Source organism: Lepidochelys kempii, chromosome 3, assembly GCF_965140265.1.
Source record: "Lepidochelys kempii isolate rLepKem1 chromosome 3, rLepKem1.hap2, whole genome shotgun sequence".
Lineage (NCBI taxonomy): Eukaryota > Metazoa > Chordata > Testudines > Cheloniidae > Lepidochelys > Lepidochelys kempii.
The window spans coordinates 168291928-168311298 of NC_133258.1; the positions used below are offsets into that span (position 1 = coordinate 168291928).

General features: G+C 38.5%; 1 protein-coding gene across 5 annotated transcripts in view; it reads right to left on the minus strand.

Annotated features, from left to right (window-relative positions):
- The window catches only part of SYT14 (synaptotagmin 14), a 176372-nt gene that overhangs the window by 23167 nt on the left and 133834 nt on the right, over nt 1-19371 (minus strand). For all 5 annotated transcript variants that reach the window (XM_073339006.1, XM_073339005.1, XM_073339008.1 and 2 more), the window contains 2 exons: nt 13613-13881; nt 10180-10629 (listed from right to left, as the gene is read on the minus strand). In XM_073339006.1, coding sequence (XP_073195107.1) covers nt 10180-10629; nt 13613-13881 — 719 coding nt within the window. The remainder of the gene's footprint in view (nt 1-10179; nt 10630-13612; nt 13882-19371) is intronic.

Sequence of the window (19371 nt, forward strand, 5' to 3'; positions counted from 1 at the left end):
ATTTGCTCCAAATAGGCTATATAAGGGGTGGGCCTTTCTCAAGGCCAGAGGGAGCAGGTGACTGGGATACAGGAGGCCCTGCAAGGAAAATCCTAGTTTAAGGTTTGATAGGTTTTACTGATAAATCAATTAAAAGCTAACTCACAGTAAAAGGGTAAATTTTCACTTTGTATAGTACACATGTGCTTTGTTCATAGTGTGGGAATTCCATCTCCTTTCATCCCCTCTTGGAAGTGTCTCACCAAATACTTTGGCTCCTGAGCATTTTGAAGAAATTCTTTGTCTTTTGAGTACCCATGGTTTTTAAGGATGCTTGGAAGACAGCTGAAGGAATGTTTGAAATCTCATTTCTGAGTTCCTTCAGTGTTTCCAGCTTCAAATTCTTTTGGGGGAAAAAAAAACACCTTCCAATAAAATAACCGTATCTATGGTTAATGAAGCCACAATAGTATCAATTTTAGGAAGAGAGATTAAACTAGATTTTGGCCCCGATTCTATATTTTCATGAGATGGTAGCTGATTTTTTTTAAACATTGTCTAGCTTTTCCCTGTCATAGGTTAGTCCTTCCTTACTTAGAAGTGGAAGATAGGCAACCACACATCAAGTAATGTCCCTTAATACTGAAGCACTTATCCATGGTCAGTTGTACCAAAAGGTCCTAAGAAGGTCAGAATGCTCAAAATAGCCAACTGACTCGAATCTAAAACAGGCAGATCATCATTCATAATCATGACAACCAGGGTTTAAATTAAAAAGGAAGGCTAGAAACCCAAATTTAAATCCCTCCCAGAGTACCAGTGATGTCTAAGAATGCTGGGCCTGTTTGAATCCTGGGGAGGGATGGACCTAAATCTTCACAAAAAAAGGTGAAATTTAAGACCGAACAGTAACTGATAAATAGTCTGATATTAGGAGATGATTTCTTGATAAGGGAGTATACCTCAGCTAGTAGCTCAAAAATTGTAAAGAAAGAATGTTTCGTTTCTGGAACACCCAAAGCCATATACAGACTATGTTCTATAACTCTTCGAAACAACCCTGTATTTCAGAAGTTTCAAATAATTTCCTCTATAGTATGATGTGGACTCGAGACGAAAGCTTCCTTTGTTAACCTTTATATAGGGGTTTCATAGACCATGAGACAAATTCACACTGACAAACAGTTGGCAACTCCACTGAATAAGGTTGCCAACTTTCTAATCGAACAAAACTGAAGTCTCTTGCCCCTCCCATTCCCGGCCCATGCCCTGAGGCCCTGCCCCGCCCTACCCCTTCTCTGAGGGAATGATTTAATGGAGATACACCTTCTTTCTGACCTCCAGCATCCTTGGCATTTGAGTTAAGAGCCAAAAATGCCACATGTCCTACATCGTGTAATTGTTTTGTGACATGGAGAAACAACTACTAGATATTGTTGCTGTCTGAGACCACTAAACTCAATTAGAGTGAAATTCAGTTCAGCATATAACCTAAGTAATCAAGCTTTATGCAAGAGAAAGGCACTCCAAGATGAAGTCAGGATACAGAACTGCAGCACCACCGTACGCATCTACTGCCCATAGAGTGGGATAGTGGCTGAATGCCTTCCACATGATTCTACTGGATCTGAATAATCATTGCTCCCATTGATCTACTGCCAGTCTTCAAAGCTGACCTACATGCTGCAGAACACAGAATTAGTACAGAGGTCCCCTGATGCTCTGCCCCATGTTGTCTTACCACGGAATTTAAGTGGTGTCGAGAACTGTGCACTAACCGTCCACACCAGGAAGAATTTCACCCTTAATTTTTGACTAAAATCAAACACGAACCAAGGCCTTCAGACCTGAAAGATCAGTGTCTTACGTCCATGCACAGCACGCATATATCTCCCGAGAGCTCCATCATCAGAACCTTACCCAGTATGCAGAGACTGTTCTTATACCTTATAATCGCCTAAATGCACAGTATCATCTTTTCTTTGCAGATCAACACATTTTAAAATTTCCTAACTAGATCTATTCAGTTTTCCTGGTTACAATCAATACCATTTTGAACAACCTAGAGCTGAGCTGCCTTTTCATATAGTACATGACAAAGTTCTGTCAAATTAACACAGCCTTAACTAAAGATCACATAAAATCTTTGGTTAAAATTTGGAATCTGAAAGTCTGCTTTTCTTCAGGTATGATGCAAAACTGCCATTTCTTTTGCTTTCTTTCCTTTGATTCATCTTAACTATATCTTATTGTAAGGCTCACTTTAGACCCAGATTTATCTACATATCAACAAACTCTGTCTAAAAAATACCAGTAAGCACCAGTAATATGAAATTTTGAAACTGATATTAAAGATGACAACCTCTCATTATCCCAAGCTTCTGATATTCCTTGTCGCATCACTGTTTTAGGCTTTTGTCGTGCACATTAAAAAGATCAGTGTCTCACAGGAAGCTCAAGGAGAGCTCACAGCCCTATATGTTTGATTTAGCTCAGTCCTGTTAACGTTTGGTCTGTTTTAATCCTCTATTAAACCTTGTCAAAGAAACTACAAGAGTTTCATCGTCTGCATTATGAACTTCCATGCCTGATTCTACTCCTTCATATTTTATACCAAGATAACTGAATTAATTGAGTTATTCCTGATTTACTCCAGTTTAACAGAGATGAGAATCAAGCTGTAACAATCATAGTATCTTACACTGGAATCTGATTTTCTATTTTCAGGATTTCCTTCAGCAACTGGATAATTAACAATTGGAATCTTACACTCTTTTCATACAGATCTCTCAATCTCATTGACACCAGTTCTCCCACAATGACATGTTATGTATTTGGAGTTGCCTATAATAATAATAATAATAATTATGTGTTGACCTCATTAGTGTAAAGTTTACTATACACATATATTGAGATAATTCAGTAGAAAGACTGAGATAATTCAGTAGTAAGGAAGTGCATCCAGGAAGGGGGGAGTGGATCCAGATATATACTTGAGGGATAATGCAAGAGCCATTTGCTTTGAGGCTGTGGTGCAACCCCCCTGATGGACTTGCCAGATTGGTCCTGGAGAAACCTATCAGTCTCCGTGAAGGGTGAGGTGTATCAACGGAACTGGGGGGGAGGAGCGGGCACGGAGTTTAGAGAGATACATAAGCCTTCAAAGACAGAGACAGGTTTTTGAGACTGAGAACCCGAAGTTTTCTGCATGCTGGTCTGTGAGAAGTCAGACCTACCAGGGTCCCTGTCAGAAGGCTGGATAGAGCATATAGGTAAGACAGACATGTGTATAGGTCTTAAGATCCTTTTCTCTGGAATGCTTTGTTTGTATGGCTAAACAAACAATACTTTTGTTTTGAGAAGTCTGATTTGGGTCATGATAATCTGTTGGTCACAGGCTCCCACAGGGAAGAACCATAGATACCAAACCTAGCCAGACCTGAAGGGTAAGCACTGTTGATCCACAGGGCAGTGGGACCTGTATGAGTACAGAACTGAATTACATGTTTACAGCACACAGCTTTCTGTGCAATTTTGAATTATTATCCATTCTCAAAAAGTGATTATTAGAGAAAAATCTGTTGGATAAAGTAGACTTTGTGGTCCTAAATCAAAAATACAAAAATATATTTTTAAATTGTTCAGTGTTTAGTGATAACTGAATCTTACTTTGGTAGACATGATTATATAAACTACATTAATGTATTTATGCAATGTACCATAAAGTCATTGATACTTAGATTAATTTAATTTTAGACAGAACTTAAATTATATAAAATATTATGAACAAGATCTTTCATTTGAAGTTGGTTCATTTACTGTAAATTGAAATGGTTTAGTTGTTTTCCTCCTTTTAATCTATTAAGCTAGGTGGCCACCTGCTAATAATTAAGATAAATCCGTGTGTTCAAATTTTAATATTCAACTCCAGATTTCTAAAATAGGACAATTAATGCAATGTATTAGGGCAGGGGTTCTCAAACTGGGGGTCGGGACCCCTGAGCGGGTCGCAAGGTTATTACATGGGGGGTCGCGAGCTGTCAACCTCCACCCAAACCCCGCTTTGCCTCCAGCATTTATAATGGTGTTAAATATATAAAAAAGTGTTTTTAATTTATAAGGGGGGGAGGTCGCACTCAGAGGCTTACTATGTGAAAGGGGTCACGAGTATAACAGTTTGAGAACCACTGATTAGGGGAAGACTTAGTATGGGAGTACAGTCATCCACAGGTCTAAGACACAACCATTTTTATTAGGGCTGTCGATTAATCACAGTTAACTCACGCGATTAACTAAAAAAAATTAATCATGATTAAAAACATTAATTGCAATTAATCACAGTTTTAATTGCACTGTTCAACAATAGAATACCAACTGAAGTTTAGTAAATATTTTTGGATGTTTTACTACATTTTCAAATATATTCATTTAAATTACAACACAACACAAAGTGTACAGTGCACACTTTCTATTACTTTTGATTACAAATATTTCCACTGTAAAAGTGACAAAAGAAATAGTATTTTTCAATTCACTTCATACAAGTACTGCAGAGCAATCTCTTTATCGTGAAAGTGCAAGTTACAAATGTAGATTTTTTTTTTGGTACATAACTGCACCCAATAACAAAAAAATGTAAAACTTTAGTGCCTACAAGTCCACGCAGTCCTACTTCTTGTTCAGCCTATTGCTAAGAGAAACAAGTCTGTTTACATTTACGGGAGACAATGCTGCTCGCGTCTTAATTACAACGTCACCTAAAAGTGAGAAAAGGCATTCACATGGCACTTCTGTAGCCAGCATTGCAAGATATGCTAAACATTCACGTGCCTCTTCATGCTTGGACCACCATTCCAGAGGACATGCTTCCACGCTGATGATGCTTGTTTTAAAAAATGTGTTAATTTATGACTGAACTCCTTGGGGGAGAATTGTATGTCTCCTACTCCATGGTTTTACCCACATTCTGCCATATATTTTGTGTTATGATAGTCTAGGATGACAACCCAGCATATGTTGTTTGACTTAAGAACACTTTCACTGCACATTTGACAAAACACAAAGAAGGTTCAAATATCAGATTTCCAAAGATAGCTACAGCACTCAACCCAAGATTTAAGAATCTGAAGTGCCTTCCAAAATCTGAGAGGGATGAGGTGTGGAGCATACTTTCCGAAGTCTTAAAGAGCAACACTCTGATGCAGAAACTACAGAACCCAAACCATCAAAAAAGAAAAGCAACCTTTTGTTGGTGGCATCTGACTCAGATGATGAAAATGAACATGCATTGGTCCGCACTGCTTTGGATCATTATCGAGCAGAATCCGGCATCAGCATGGATGAATGTCCTCTGGAATGGTGGTTGAAGCATGAAGGGACATAAGAATCTTTAGCACATCTGGCACATAAATATCTTGCAATGCCAGCTACAACAATGCCATGCAAACGCCTGTTCTCACTTTCAGGTGACATTGTAAGTAAGAAGAGGGCAGCATTATCTCCTGCAAATGTAAAAATCTCGTTTGTCTGAGCAATTGGCTGAAGAAGAAGTAGGACTGAGTGGACTTGTAGGCTCTAAAGTTTTACATTGTTTTATTTTTGAATGCAGGTTTTGTTTGTACAGAATTTTAAATTTGTAAGTTCAAATTTCATGGTAAACAGATTGCACTACAGTATTTGTATTAGGTGAATTGAAAAATACTATTTCTTTTGTTTTTTACAGTGCAAATATTTGTAATCAAAAATAAATATAAAGTGAGCACTGTACACTTTGTATTGTGTTGTAATTCAAATCAATATATTTGAAAATGTAGAAAACATCCAAAAATATTTAAATAAATATTATATTATTGTTTAAACAGTGCGATTAATCGCGATAAATTTTTTTAATCGCTTGACAGCCCTAATTTATATAAAACTTGTCAGCCTCAGTCCCCAGTGGCCATGAATCCTATGACTGTGATGAAGTTTAAAAGTTTTAGTTTTAGAATGCTTTTCTGAAAAGGTAATGAGTTGACAAATGTAGCCCTACTATATCCTGCAGGACTGCTATATAATGTGTGCTACAGGTAAAGAGCAACATGAAACAAAGGCACAATGCATGAAGAAATGTATAATAAATGAATAAACATCAGCTTCTAAACTGATAAATATGAATGCCTTACTGCACTAAAAATAACTCGAACTAAAATGTTTCTCAAAAAGAAAAGGAGTACTTGTGGCACCTTAGAGACTAACCAATTTATTAGAGCATAAGCTTTCGTGAGCTACAGCTCACTTCATCAGATGCATACCGTGGAAACTGCAGCAGACTTTATATATACACAGAGAATATGAAACAATACCTCCTCCCACCCCACTGTCCTGCTGGTAATAGCTTATCTAAAGTGATCATCAGGTGGGCCATTTCCAGCACAAATCCAGGTTTTCTCACCCTCCACCCCCCCACACAAATTCACTCTCCTGCTGGTGATAGCCCATCCAAAGTGACAACTCTTTACACAATGTGCATGACAATCAAGTTGGGCTATTTCCTGCACAAATCCAGGTTTTCTCACATCCCCCCCACCCCCATACACACACAAACTCACTCTCCTGCTGGTAATAGCTCATCCAAACTGACCACTCTTCAAGTTTAAATCCAAGTTAAACCAGAACATCTGGGGGGGGGGGGTAGGAAAAAACAAGAGGAAACAGGCTACCCTGCATAATGACTTAGCCACTCCCAGTCTCTATTTAAGCCTAAATTAATAGTATCCAATTTGCAAATGAATTCCAATTCAGCAGTTTCTCGCTGGAGTCTGGATTTGAAGTTTTTTTGTTTTAAGATAGCGACCTTCATGTCTGTGATCGCGTGACCAGAGAGATTGAAGTGGTCTCCGACTGGTTTATGAATGTTATAATTCTTGACATCTGATTTGTGTCCATTTATTCTTTTACGTAGAGACTGTCCAGTTTGACCAATGTACATGGCAGAGGGGCATTGCTGGCACATGATGACATATATCACATTGGTGGATGTGCAGGTGAACGAGCCTCTGATAGTGTGGCTGATGTTATTAGGCCCTGTGATGGTGTCCCCTGAATAGATATGTGGGCACAATTGGCAACGGGCTTTGTTGCAAGGATAAGTTCCTGGGTTAGTGGTTCTGTTGTGTGGTATGTGATTGTTGGTGAGTATTTGCTTCAGGTTGCGGGGCTGTCTGTAGGCAAGGACTGGCCTGTCTCCCAAGATTTGTGAGAGTGTTGGGTCATCCTTTAGGATAGGTTGTAGATCCTTAATAATGCGTTGGAGGGGTTTTAGTTGGGGGCTGAAGGTGACGGCTAGTGGCGTTCTGTTATTTTCTTTGTTAGGCCTGTCCTGTAGTAGGTAACTTCTGGGAACTCTTCTGGCTCTACCAATCTGTTTCTTTACTTCTGCAGGTGGGTATTGTAGTTGTAAGAAAGCTTGACAGAGATCTTGTAGGTGTTTGTCTCTGTCTGAGGGGTTGGAGCAAATGCGGTTGTATCGCAGAGCTTGGCTGTAGACGATGGATCGTGTGGTGTGGTCAGGGTGAAAGCTGGAGGCATGCAGGTAGGAATAGCGGTCAGTAGGTTTCCGGTATAGGGTGGTGTTTATGTGACCATTGTTTATTAGCACTGTAGTGTCCAGGAAGTGGATCTCTTGTGTGGACTGCACCAGGCTGAGGTTGGTGGTGGGATGGAAATTGTTGAAATCATGGTGGAATTCCTCAAGAGCTTCTTTTCCATGGGTCCAGATGATGAAGATGTCATCAATATAGCGCAAGTAGAGTAGGGGCTTTAGGGGACGAGAGCTGAGGAAGCGTTGTTCTAAATCAGCCATAAAAATGTTGGCATACTGTGGGGCCATGCGGGTACCCATAGCAGTGCCGCTGATCTGAAGGTATACATTGTCCCCAAATGTGAAGTAGTTATGGGTAAGGACAAAGTCACAAAGTTCAGCCACCAGGTTAGCCGTGTCATTATCGGGGATAGTGTTCTTGACGGCTTGTAGTCCATCTTTGTGTGGAATGTTGGTGTAGAGGGCTTCTACATCCATAGTGGCCAGGATGGTGTTATCAGGAAGATCACCGATGGATTGAAGTTTCCTCAGGAAGTCAGTGGTGTCTCAAAGGTAGCTGGGAGTGCTGGTAGCGTAGGGCCTGAGGAGGGAGTCTACATAGCCAGACAATCCTGCTGTCAGGGTGCCAATGCCTGAGATGATGGGGCGCCCAGGATTTCCAGGTTTATGGATCTTGGGTAGTAGATAGAATATCCCAGGTCGGGGTTCCAGGGGTGTGTCTGTGCGGATTTGATCTTGTGCTTTTTCAGGAAGTTTCTTGAGCAAATGCTGTAGTTGCTTTTGGTAACTCTCAGTGGGATCAGAGGGTAATGGCTTGTAGAAACTCGTGTTGGAGAGCTGCCAAGCAGCCTCTTGTTCATATTCCGACCTATTCATGATGACAACAGCACCTCCTTTGTCAGCCTTTTTGATTATGATGTCAGAGTTGTTTCTGAGGCTGTGGATGCATCTTTTCACAGATGTTTGATGCACATACACCTGCCCAGTGTCTAGTCACTACCACTGGGATCGCATCCAGTATATCCAAGGATGGAGAGTGAGAAACTTAAATTGAATTCTTCACAGCGAAATGACTAGCACAGGGATGTAAGGCGGAAGATCATTAGGCCTACGCATTAAAAGGCACAACAGGTATACGCACAAGGAAAGTCATTTGTAAAGTACTGCAAGTGCTGTCACCTCTTTCTCTGTAGAGAGTTTTAAAAAGTGATTTGGATTGCAAAGTTGGATTAGGTAGCTCAATAGTCAAAAAGGTGCTCAAGTGTACTCATATAGGTTTGCAGCAAGTTGAATCTGAACACCAACCCTTCCTCCACCTCCAAGCTTAGGTCAATTTACCATGGTGTCAACAGGAGATGCTCTCCTGCCAACTTACCTTACTCTTCTCAGGGGGCTGGAGTACCAGAGTCAACGGGAGATCCTCTGCCATTGACTTAGCAAGTCTTCACCAGACCCACTAAATCAACACTGCTGCATCGATCGCAGCAGTGCCGATCTACTGGTTAGTGTAGACTGGCCTTAGAAAATACGTCAAAATTACTTCTGATGAGCACATGAGGTATATGCTCATCTGGGACCTGATCCACTGCCTTCAATGAACTTTGAATCAGACCCATAATCAGAATTTCAGCCATGTGAAAAAACCCAACCCAGTTTAAAAATCAAAACCTCATCACAAGAAAGCTTTTGTTGACATCCAAACGGCATGGGGGAGCGGAAGGAATTCAACCTCAGCACAATTTTCACGGACACAAAAATGTTGCAAAACATATTTCATTGTTGCAGGACCTTCAAGAACTTGAAAAATAGTAAATTTAGAGTATTTTCAATTGTGTTTCAATTTTCATTGCTCTTGTATTAAGCACTTCAATAGTAGGAAAGTTTACTTAAGGTAAATGAACAGTATTTGTCCTCAGAAGGCACTACCCAGGATTCCCTTGTGTTCCTTACAGAATCATAAAAAATGGGAGATGATAAAGTCCTCTATCATCACCTGTTCCATCACCAGGACTCCATATTATATTTTTCAGCTGATCCTCATTTCAAATCCCAACAGATTATTGTCCTTTATAGATTAATGCAACTAAAAAGAAATTAAACATTTTATTTTGCTTGTCCTCTGAAGTCCTTAAATAAGGGTTTCAGCACCTTCAGGTTTCCTATTTCCATTATTCCTGGGAAAGTAAAGCATGTGTATTATATTACAAACTGGATTTTATTACAAAAGACAAAAATCACCGACTAATATAGATATTTTAATATGAAAGCACAATGCTTAACAGGTTGATAAATCAAAGCTGCAAAACTAAGCTCAATATAATAAGTTTATCCTCCTACTACTATTATAATATTTTATAGTGGAAATACCAAAGTAATCAAAATGAAAAAGTGTAGGCAGCTTCTACACATGAGAAATAAATGTACCTAACAGTAGCTAATTGGATCTTTGAGCTGTAATGACCCCCTCCCCCAAACTATTATTTTGCATAAAGTGTGCATGACAATGGGGAGGGGAGGCATCAGTGGAAGTGCTGTCTCTATAAATATATAAACTATTCCTAATAAATTCAGGACAATTTATATAATTACATTCTTATTCTGCTTTGTAGAATACTCACAGAAAGACTGTAAGAAGGCTCCATTATCACTGGTACTGACATCTTCCCTTGAAGATTCAATTTGGTTAAGTAAAAAATCTTTTCCCCCACAATCCTCTCTTTTTTCATGCGACGTACACCACACAGTCTAAAGCGAACTGCATAATTCCCAATCATCTCAGATTCAACATGATTAAATTTGAATGTCTCTGCGAAGACAGGGCATGGTCCCCGCTGGATGCTCGTTTTTGCTCTCTGTTTCTTTATAGGTAGGAGAACTAGACGTACTTGCCATGAGTTTCCGCCTGTCCTGTTATATGCTGGGATGTCTGTGACAGCTGTCACTGTTACTAGAAGCTTCTGTTCTTGTGAGTCATAGTCAAAAGTCACATCTAGCGTGCCATATTTAGCTACTGGCTCAGGATCAAAAGGTTTAGGAAGCTGTGAAGATGATCCTCGAGCTGACATATCCTAAGGAAGGAAATATAAATACTTTTATTTAAATTTATTTATTTATTTTTGGTATTTTATTATTAAATCTAGCATGGAAATGCATGGTTTTCTCTAAGCAGCATGATGGGACTGTGATCTTTTTGTTCACTTCATAAACAAGGTAATTAAACACTGAAGAATGAAGAGGTGGCTGACTGGCAACCAAGGAAAATCAAAAGCTACTTCCAGCTGGTCAAAATAGACAAACCCAGGCACCAACTGGAAAAGAAAAAGCTAGAACTAATAAAGTGATATTAATGACTTAATTTTTTCAGTTCCACATAAGCGGAGATAAACTGTCATTCATTGTGAGGTGCAATCCAAATATCTGAGTCAAGTGAGGCGTTCTGCAGAATTAAAAAAAAAAAATCAATACTCAGGTTTAACATATTTAACACATTAATACCTGATTTGATGGTAACCGAATATTGTGAAATATATATGACCAGAGCAAGTAATGGGCTGAATGCTGCAGTTGGTTGCACACACAACTCCCACTGCAGTCAGTGAAAGTTGTGCACATGCAGCAGATGGCTAATAGAGCCTGGTATATGTAACTTCCTTAGAAGTATACAAGAAACATACCTATGTCAGAAATGTCTTCTGTACTTGCCATATACAGTATATCAGTTCTTAAATCAATTATTGCTAATGCTTAATTTCTAAAATCTTCAGTGTTCTCATTAGGTGTGCACTTATAAATTTAATAGCTAATAAAATGGTGAGGATATGCTGTTACTTTCTGTTTCAATTAAAATTGCTTTGTTTGCACAATGAACCCTTCTTTAATATGGGTTGATTTTTCCTCCCTTACAATATAAGTAGTTTACTACGAATTTACTCCATTTACATGGTATTGGTAGTTTAGTGAAAGTTAACCTAGCTGTACCTACAAATATATTCTAATCATGGGGCATGATTAAGGCTGTATTTTTAAAGAAAATAAGTGCTATTTTGCGTGAAGCAATGTGTCAGATTTCATAGCACAACTTTCAATTTCATAAATACAGTGAGTGCTGAATATAGTGCTAGAAATGTTTCAGTATCTATCTATCTATCTATCTAAAGAAACAAATAATTTCTACTCACTATTTGACAAAATAATTTTATTTTTAAAAAGTCATGTATAAAGAAATAATTTGTGTGCCTCCCATTCAAACATACAACAATATTTCAGTAAAACCAACAATCTGGAACTCCTACTATAGAAAGTATTTTTTCAGTGGTATTCATTCAGACATAGCATGATGTATAGATGAAAATTCTCTGGCATTTACAATTCAGCAGAACATGAAAAGAATCTTTTAACACATGCAGTGTGGGCTGACCCAAAAGATGACTGACTACTAGGGTGACCAGATGTCCCAATTTTATAGGGACAGTCCTGGGGCTTTTTCTTATATAGGCACCTATTACTCTCTACCCCAATACCGATTTTTCACATTTGCTTTCTAGTTCCCCTTCTGACTACAATATTTGTCAATCTGTACTTTTTTTTTTCCCATTTGGGAAAGCCAGGTTGCCCATCTATGCACCTATGTTTTCTTTTCCTGTGATTGTCCAGCGATCGCTGGTCTGTGTCAGCAGGCTCAACACAAGTAAGCCCAAAGAACAGGCCAGCTATTTCCAACAAAGCCCTCCCCAGCTACCTCCTGTATTCACAGCCCTTTGTCAGCAATATTGTTTGTTCAGTAACAATCCACATCTCTCAGGTTTTTCCTCTCTGCATTAGCACTATGTTTTTAAAAAGGGGGGCATAAAGTTTCCATGCATGTTTTACACAGCAAATTGCCAACTCCACATTTTCCATTAGATCTGTGATTACCATGAAAATAATACAGTCATAGTCAAGATCAATGACCTATTTCTAAGAAGACATCAGGAGTGAGCAACAGGTCCTCAAATCTCCTTGACATCATTAAAATTACATTCATCCCCATTTATTTATTAAGGAATGGGAAAATTCTAGATCACGGATGGAGCCATTTGACCAAAGGTTGGGCCTGAATCGAATTTATAATACAAAATAGTTTTGATCAAGATAAAGCAATGGTTCCATATGCTTGCATACTGTACCTCAATAACCTGAGTTCAAGGACTGATACAATTAGCAGCTAAAGAAATGCAATGGCTAGTGTGGCAAAAAGGTACTGTATGAATAAGAAATTTTTGAAGTATAATATAGATCATTGTATTATTCATATAAGATGTATTTATTCCAAACATGTAAAACCTCAGTGTAAATTCTGAGGTCCTTTCATATGGCTAAAGATATTACTTGTTCATATCAATGATAATGTAGCTTTTTTTTTTAAATCTAAAAATTGTTTGCTTCTGGTTTAAGAATTGATACTATGGATTGTCTTTACACATTTTAGACATCTACATATTAAAAATATTAAAAATTCTGTTTAGGAAGAATAATCATTACAAATTACAAAGAGAAAAATGAGAAAGTAAGTATCATAAATCTATTACATTATCCATAATAAAAATATTTCTTTAATCTCAAAACAATAAGGATTTTTAATCAAGATTTTTCTTCAGTTCTCTAGGGAGTTTAATATGAAAGGCACTAAGAGAAATATAATTTTGATTGATTTATTACTAAATTATTAATTGAAAATTGTTGTGAGAAGCGAATTGTTAATATATAGTTCCCCATAATAATGTACATCATAGCTTTTACTGGTTTAAAAAATAAATCATTCCTGTTGGGGTGTTGTTTTAAAATGAAGTGTCATTGAGGTCATTATACAGAGCAAGTTAAAATCTTATTGCTATATTATTTGGCAATATACATTTTTCTTCTTTATAACAGACCGTTGAAGTTAACGTACACAGTCTCTGTAAGATGTAAATTAGAAACAAGATATTTATAAGATCTACAAGAGAAGTTAAAATGCTATTGTGTTACATCTAAGATACCTACAAGTGTAGTGCTAGGCTGTATTTCATTTACCTCTGGGCTAAGGACAGCAGTACTATCACTGGGTACATCCTCTTCATATCCTTTGTTATGGAAGCTTTCTATTTCATGTCCAGTGCTTCCCTCACTTGGGCACTTGTATGAACATCTTGGACTGTTGCTACAGTGGGAAAATTCACATTTACTGTCATCAACTTCAGAGGGTGTACAAGAGAGGTGAGGAGAACCACTATCATCCTGATACGGCGGAGGCTGCAGTTCATCCAGTGGAGGTGTTCTTCTCATTCTTTGAATACAGTTTGCTGTGAATAAGTGATAGATCTTTACTTATACACTTTCTGAACTGAAAATATATGGAGCATTTGGTTATTAACTGCTCAAATATTTCTTTGGAAAGTGACTGAATTCAAACATCTGGACACAACATTTAACTACAATTATCTTCAATTTCTTGATGCTTCAAATTAAATAGGATACTCCTGAAGAAACACTATATTAATAAACAAATAACTCATCTATCTCTTTTCAATACAGTGTATAGGAGGGAAAAGCAAATTACTTGAATACATTAATTGTATGTGCATGACATTAATATTTTATACAATATAAAAACTCTGGCCCTGATTGTGAGATGCGCTGGGCCCCTACAACTCTATTAGGTGCAATTCACGAAGTCAGAGTTTTGGGAGCGTGAAGCAGCTGGGCAAATGAAACCACTCCCAACCCACAGTGGAAGATTGCCGAGTAGCTCCTATGTGGCTGCTATTCCAACATGCTGAAATAGCGACTACAACTCCTCCATGTCAGTTGTGTGAAGTATCAGGGACAATGGATCCATGTAAATGAAGATCTGCAGCCCCTCTCCTTGCCTACTGGCAGTGTGGCTTAGTATACCATCTTATGTACGGTTGGCACAAAGGCCTTTTTTCCATGGCTTGTAGGGAGTGCATTGGCACCCCTGAGCAGGTGCTCAGTCAGTGGACTAACTGTTCAGCCTTTACATAGAGTTTAAGTAATGCAAAAGACTAGCAACATGCCCCTTCACATAGGTGAATTTCACCCACTGAATTTAACAAACTTAATGGTTTCTCGGGATCATATCCTCCATTAGTTATTAAAATCAAAGGGCTCAACATTTGGGTACCTCGAAGTTAGACACTGGTGCCTACTCACTGAAGCCATTGGAAACACTACTACTGACTTTAGTGAGCTTTAGATCAATCGCCAAAGAGACTTGATTTTCCAAGTGGCTGAACATCTTCAGCTTCCACTGACACCAGCTGGACAGATGGATCTGTGTCTACTCAGCACCATGGAAAATCAAGGTGCCTGAATAAAACTGTAGACACCTGACTTAATGCACTCATTTCAAATTTTAGCTTATTGCTTTACTACTTGGCGCTACAAAATTAACTGCAGATGGGAAAATAAAATATGGTCTGTGTTAGCAAAAGCAACAGAAATTCCAAAGACATAGGTAAAATATGTACCATAGAATCATAGAACTATAGGGTTAGAAGGGACCGCCAGGGTCATCTAGTCTAACCCCCTGCCAAGATGCAGGGCTTCCAGGCTTATTGATGGGTCTTGGTAAGGTTGTTGAAGAGCTGGCTGGTACATAACATCAGTTTTCATTCAGCTGATGGTAAGGGCAAAGTTATGAGCTGTTGCAGTTTGTAGGATCTTGTTTGACACAGCCAAAGCCACGGCAACACAAAAACTTCTGACAATGAAGATAGGCCATAATCATATTCTTACAAGAATTCGTCAAACCAAAAGATTAGTGAAAGTACAACTGTTAAACAGTATGAGATTTTATTTCAGCAGTGATTATCTGAGAGACTGTATCTCCACCCTGTGTAGGGTTGAAGTTGGCTTTAGCCCACGAAAGCTTATGCTCAAATAAATTTGTTAGTCTCTAAGGTGCCACAAGTACTCCTCATTCTTTCTGCTGATACACACTAACACGGCTACCACTCTGAAACCTGATATTATGTGAGTTTCCCAAGTTTACACCTTCTTATTTAACATGCAGATGCTGGAGGCTGGATGTTTTCAGTGAGAGATTCTCAAAGTGTGGAATACTCTTCCTGCCTTAGCTCACCAAAACCTGAATTTGCTGACCTCCAGGTCACACTGTAAAGCAATTTGCTCTACATTTCTACCTGTCGTTTGTTGTCAGGGGATTATTAATGGAGTACATGATGGGAAAGTTTTGATTGTGAAGGGACCATGCGGAACCTGGAAAGGCTCCATTTGTTGAACATTAGACAAATTTTTGTTGTTTCTATAGTAAGTACATGTACTTAGAGAACTGGATGGATACATTATTTAAAATCTAATACTTTTGCAGTATCACTCAACTATCTTTATTATGTAAGTAGGGCTTCCATTTTGCAAGCAATGACCGCACCACACCTAAAGTGGGGGGGATATTGTCCAATCTTGCTGGAGGAAGGCAGAAGTGCTTTATGGTGGGGGGGGAACAAGGTCAAACTGCTGCAAAAAGGTGGGTGGTGGTCGGATTTGCAGCACTGACTCACCCCTGGGAATGTAAGGGTGAAAGGCTTTAAAGGTGCAAGCCCTGGTGTTGGAAACCTCTTTCTCCATGCAGCAGGCAAGGTAGCACCCACCCTCTCCACCCTTGAGGTGTGATCATCAGGTGGGGTTTGAACCTTCTGTGGGCATTGCGCTAGTCGCTCCTTTTTAGGGGGGCTGGGAAGGAATTTTTCCCTCACCACCATATTGGCTTTGGTGGAGTGGGGTGTTTTTGGCTTCCCCACAGTGGGTGGCAGGGAAGACCTATTATGGTGGGCACAGAAGGTGGTAGGCTTTATGTCGCAATTTATTTTGTAAATGTGGGGCGGACGTCTAGTGCAGGTACTCCATAGGTAAGGTATTCAGTGACCAGATAAATGGCCTGGTAAAGGATTTTAAAAGGAGGTGCTGGTTAAAGGAACAGAATGGTGTGGAGTTTGGGGCTCCTATGGCTGGAACAGCAGGGAGCCAACCCCCCCCCCTTTTCTGATAGCCCACCTTACCCCTCCTATGGGGGGGAGGGGTGGATGGTAAGGTTCTGGCAATAGATTTGCTGGAGGGACCTGGATGGAAAAAGAGGGGTAGCTGGTAGAAGTCCCTTGGCTAATAATGGAATAAACATGGGGTTATGTGCATTGTACACTTTTATCTGCTGGGTAGTCCCAGACATCTAATAATAAAGTTGCGGCCTGATTAAATCCATATGAAGTATCTCCTTCTTTTGGTATAGCCGGACAATGTCACTAATGTTATTTCAAATCTAAAGCAATAGTTTCTGCTCAAAATGGCAAAATGCCCACAAACAACATTAACTGAGACAATTACTACCATACAGCTATGCCTCAGTTTTTTAAAAAGTTGCAATCTACAATGACAATTTTTTTCCAGTAATTTGTGCACAATTTAGAAAAACGAAAGTATGTCCGGATAGCTATTAGCGCCATTATTGTCTTACATGAGTAAATAAAATGACTGTGTGATTCATTTTTTTTTTTCACTTTGATGAACCCTCTCATATGTCCCTATGGGAAACCTGCATAAGGCTGTGTGACAGAAAAGGTGCTCTTAACGTAGGTGGAGTAAAAGTGAAGAGAAGAAAATTCCTTTTAAGCAGCTAGAGTGATCCATAAATGTCAGAAAAGCAGAAACATAAATGCAAGTTTTTAACTATTTATTTTTGAAAGCTTACTTAGCAAAGAGAACTACAATGTAAACTATTAAAAACAGGTTTTGAATGTCGATATTAAGGATCTAAATACACATTTGTATAATCAGTGTAAACAGGCACAAACCATTTCAGAATCAAAAAAGCCCTTAACTCAACATAAAGAGGTAACAAAGTTTTTAAAGGAATTAGACTGAAAATGGTTTTTGAGGTAAAGTATTATTCTTTTAAATAATAACAGTGGACCTTTTTGTACTAAGAACCATCTAATATTAGATAGACCTTTCTTCGGGTTAACTTTTATTTCCCCTATGTGCACACACAGATGTAAATGATCAGTGCTGCAGAATACATATCCATACCTATACCTCTTGTCCAACTCTTAATCAGAGAGGGCAGAATTTTCTGAGATACTGAGCAACTGCTACTCCTCTGACTTGAGTTGGAACAGCAAGTAATCCAGCACTTCTGAAAATCAGGCCCATTATCTCACAGCTGCCTAAACTCTTTCTGAGCAATTGTGCCTGTTCTCAATTTGTTTAAACCCTTGCCCCAAAGTTCAAAGTCAAGCAAACAGAAGTATACATTAGTAACAGCCCAGCATTGTAGGTCTAATTCATTCTAGATGCAATTCGACTGAATTCAATGGAGTTACACCACAGATTAATTTGGTCCTGCATATTTCTACTGCAAGAAGCCCCTCCTTTACAAACCAGTGGTATAGAAGCATTGCCAATATATGCCTTTCCAATCCTACATATGTTTGTATTCCAAATAACACTTCAGTAGTCACTGAAATGAAGTAATATGGGTACTTTCCTCAGACAATGCAGGTCACACAGAAGTAGGAATGTTAGAAGACCATTTCAGAGAAGGAATTCAAATATAGCAGAAGCCATTAAAAATTTACACTTGCCAACTGCTACCACACAGTTACCATGGATCTCCCCCACCCTAACTATAAGATACTGTGGTAGCACAGAAACCATTGTGTGTTAATTTGGCAAATGATGGTTTATAAATGGCTATCACTGTTTACGTATCACTGCATGCACTAAATGCACAGCAGGAACTCTGTGAAAAGACAATCTAATTGTTGATGGACATCAGAAATCAGTGAAATCACATAGAATCGTCGATCAAAGCTCAAAATAAGAAGTTGGGCATTTTCCATAAAAATTTAACTAGTAAGAAGCAAAATTATATAACCAAAAAAAATTTGTATTTGATCAACTTGTGTATAGATCGAAAAGTTCTATAAAAATTAAAAAACAATGTTTGTACATGTCGGCCCTTTCTGAGAGATTCTATTGATTAAGCATGATAAGAACTATGGATAAGAATCTATGAACACAAGCAGATGATGGACTGCTGGTACAATCAGCAGTCACACTGAGTAAATGGCCATTAGTGGACTGAAATCAGAAGTAAAGATTTTCTTTAAACTCTGTCCGTCAAAAGAAGGATGTTAGCCTATTTTCAAGAGTCCCTCTCTCTGGGCTTGATTCAAAGCCCACTGAAGTCAACAGAAGTCTTCCACTGACTTCAATGGGATTTCCATAAGTCCCCATAGAAACAACCTATGCCAGGCTGATTACAATAAACATCCCGTTTATAATTACATGAACTATGTGAAAATTTTCACAGACCTTTTTCAGAGAGGAATCATGCTTTAAGGTTTCAACAGCTTGCTGAATAGAATGCTTTTCTTCTCACATTTTTTGTTTTTTAAAATGCTTCACTCCCAATTTTGTTAATTTTTTCCACTTTTTTCTGGTCCATTACCTTCCACTTTCGTCCCAACAAAAGTATCCTTTTATTGGTAAAGCTTCTTTCTGTGTTTGCAAATGTAGGATCTTAATATTTCAACTATTTCCCCCCAAACGGTCATCATCTCCACAATCCTATCTTTCTTTTATTCAAATTTTTCAGTCCACTTCCAAGAATGACTCTCTCATTAACATTTGGAAACTACAAGCTTATTCCTGTGGTTGTAATTCCCTAGACATATAAACAAACAACCACCAAAACACACTTTTGTAAGTTAGCTTTGAACATCTCTTGTACATTTTTTCTTTAAATATTCACA